This window comes from Nicotiana tabacum, chromosome 16 (genome assembly GCF_000715075.1).
Source record: "Nicotiana tabacum cultivar K326 chromosome 16, ASM71507v2, whole genome shotgun sequence".
Classification (NCBI taxonomy): domain Eukaryota; kingdom Viridiplantae; phylum Streptophyta; class Magnoliopsida; order Solanales; family Solanaceae; genus Nicotiana; species Nicotiana tabacum.
In genome coordinates this window covers 41,913,923-41,917,214 of record NC_134095.1, presented here as the reverse complement: position 1 = coordinate 41,917,214, position 3,292 = coordinate 41,913,923, and the positions used below count along the sequence as shown (strand labels likewise).

Here is a 3,292-nt window from a genome sequence, read left to right as displayed (position 1 = left end):
CCATGTTTCCTTCTCCGGTTCTGCTTTTAGTGGTCGCTGCTAGTTTGGCGAAGTTGTATGCTTTGATATTTTGCACTTGAGGGATCTGGTCAAGTTGGCATTCATCGAATTCGGGCAGCAGCTTGCAGATCTCAGCCTGATACTTTTGTAACCTTTGATCTTTGATCTGGAAAGTCCCTATGACTTGGTTGATGACGAGTTGAGAGTCGCAATGTAGGACGAATCGCCTCGCTCTGTACTTGAGTGCCAGCCTTAATCCTGCAATCACGACCTTATACTCGGCATCATTGTTAGTCATGTCAGGGCATCTTATGGACTAGCAAATTACTTCGCCAGTCGGGACCTCGAGTACGAGTCCCAGTCTGTACCCTGATGCATTAGAGGTGCCATCTCCAAAATCCATAGATCTTGTATTTGAGGAAAGGTGTTGGCAGCTTCTCTTTCGACTTCAAGCATTATTTTTGCGCTGAAGTTGGCAGCGAAGTCTGCAAGTACTTGAGACTTTATCGCCATTCACGGTTGATATGTGATATCATATTCGTTTAATTCTATGGCCCATTTGGCCAATCTACCCGATAGTTCGGGCTTATCCAAAATACTTCTCAAGGGAAAACTCATGACAACCGAGATGGGGTGGCACTAGAAGTAGGGTCTAAGCTTTTGTGAAGCTATGACCAAGGCTAGGGCCAATTTTTTGAGGTGGGGGTACCTTATCTCGACTTCGACTAAGGTTTTGCTAATGTAATAGACGGGAGATTGCGCACCTTTGTTTTCTCGGACCAGGACTGCATTCACTGCCACTTCGGATACGGCTAGGTTGACGAGGAGGCGTTCTCCGCGCTCTACTTTGGACAGTAGTGGCAGTGATGATAGGTAAGACTTTAACTCCTTCAGGGTGTCGACACACTCGGAGGTCCATTGGAGGCCATTATCTTTCTTGAGTACGCCAAAAAACTTGTGGCATCTGTCGGTTGACCGTGAGATGAATCTTGACTAGGCGACTATATGGCCGGTCAGTCTCTGAACTTGTTTTTTATTGGTTATGCTCTCCGGTATACCCTCTATAGCTTTGATTTGGTCGGGGTTGACCTTGATGCCTCATTGTGACACTAGGAAGCCCAGGAATTTCCCTGAGGTCATGCCAAATGCGCACTTTTCAGGATTCAGTTTCATTCCGTATCGTCTGAGTATATCGAAGGCTTCTTTCAAGTGATCGATGGGATCCTCTTTCCTTGTGGACTTGACCAATATATCGTCTATATACACCTTCATGGTTTTGCCGAGTTGGTCTTTGAACATATTTGTCACCAACCTTTGATACATCGCCCCCGCATTTTTTAGTCCGAATGGCATCACCCTGTAGCAATACGTTCCTTGGTGGGTGATGAAGGTGGTCTTCTCCTGGTCTTATTCCTCCATGAGGATCTGTTTATAACCTGAGTATGCGTCTAGTAAGCTTAACAACTCATGCACGGCTGTTGCGTCAATGAGCTGGTCGATTTGGGGGAGCGGGAATGAGTCTTTTAGGCATGCTTTATTCAAATCTGTGAAGTCTGCGCACATCCGCCATTTTTCGTTCTTCTTTTTCACCATGACCACACTGGCGACCCATTGGGGATATTTTGATTTTCTGATGAAGCCATTTTCTAGAAATTTTTCAACCTCTTCGCAGACTGCATCATTTATTGCAGAATTGAACTTCCACCTAACTTGCCTCCCGGGGGTAAAATGGATTGACGTTCAACTTGTGCATCGCTATCTCCTTTGGGATACTTGGCATGTCTGCATGGGAAAAGGGAAACAAGTTTGCATTATTCGTTAAGAAATGACAGAATTTACCTGGTTCCTGAAGCTTGTGGCCGATGTAAGCTTTCTTGTTGTGGCCGTTATCATCATGTTGGACGGGATCGGGGTCTTTTACTGTCGATCCCGTAGCCTCTATGATTTCGGGTTCTTTGATGACGTCCTTCCTTTCATCACCGCTCGATCTCGACCCTGTTAATTGCTATGCCTTTTTGGCTTTGCCCTTCATTTGTTGGGTGTATGTATAATCCTGGGCAATGCGATAACATTCTTGGGAAGTGCATTGTTCTCCTCGGATGCTGAATACTCCCCATGGGGTGGGAAAATTGATAACTTGGTACAAGCTAGAGGAGATGGCCTTCATGGAGTGTATCCGAGGCTGACCTATTATGGCATCGTATGCTGTGTCCTGGTCCATGATGTGGAATATGGTTTCCAGAGAGACGCCATCGGCCAGGATGGGGAGTGTGATTTCTCTAGATGTTCGTTCAACTGCATTGTTAAAATCGGTTAGTGTGATGTAGTGTGGTACTATCTTATCCTCGAGTTTCATCTGTTCAAGTACTCGAGGATAGATAATGCACGCACTGATCCCGTTGTCCACCATAATGCATCTCACATCTGTATCTAATATGCGTAAAGTGATAACAAGAGCGTCATAGTGAGGAAAAACCAAACTGTGGGTATCTGACTTATCAAAGATGATACTTTCTTCGAGTTCATCATACCATTCATGAGTGATCGACCGTTTGAGTTTGTGGGTGGTGTTAAACTTTACTCTGTTGATCGATGCGTCATCGCCTCCTCTGATGATCATTTGAATGGTTCGAGTTAGAAAAGGTGGTTTTGGTGGGCTCTGGTGCTGTTCACGTCCTCGAGCAAAGTTGACCCTTCCTTGGTCGCTCAACAGCTCTTTCAAGTGCCCTTGGTGAAGCATGTTCACGACCTCTTGACTTAGAGCAATGCAGTCCTTGGTTTTGTGACCTTGTTCCTGGTGGAATTCGCAGAAGGCGTTTGACTTCCGGTGTTCAGGTCAGACCTCATCTTCTGTGGCCACTTCACTTTTGGGTCGAGCTTCTCCAATGCATAGACTATATCTGAGGGTGAAACACAAAAATTGTAAATAGATAGTAAGCGAGGCATACCTCTCTCGCTTCAGTGAGTCCCTGTTCTTGGCCTAGATGGGCCTTCGTCGTGGCGGGAAGGCGGCATGATGGCGCCTTTGACATACAGTTCATTCCTTTCTCGGTTGGGTCGTGGACCTGCTATATCCTTTCTATTTTCGTTTCTCCGGTCTTTTTTGGACTCGGCTTGTACTGAGGTCAACCGTTGGGTTGGTCCATTTAGGTCGTCTTCTTCGGCTCGGACCTCGACACAATAGACATTGTGTATTTCGTCCCAAGTGGTCGGGGGATATTTCATGAGCCGACTCAGCAGCGTTTTGGTCGCCCTTGAACCACTTCTGTTCAACCCGTTCTGGAAAGCTACC

At 46.2% G+C, this 3,292-nt stretch overlaps 1 protein-coding gene across 1 annotated transcript; it reads right to left on the bottom strand.

Annotated features, from left to right (window-relative positions):
• Positions 1–2,005: 2,005 nt before the first annotated feature.
• Positions 2,006–2,740, bottom strand: LOC142170214 (uncharacterized). Its single transcript, XM_075232062.1, has one exon. The coding sequence runs from the start codon at positions 2,738–2,740 to the stop codon at positions 2,006–2,008; it is 735 nt and encodes a 244-aa protein (XP_075088163.1).
• Between the last annotated feature and the right edge of the window lie 552 nt (positions 2,741–3,292).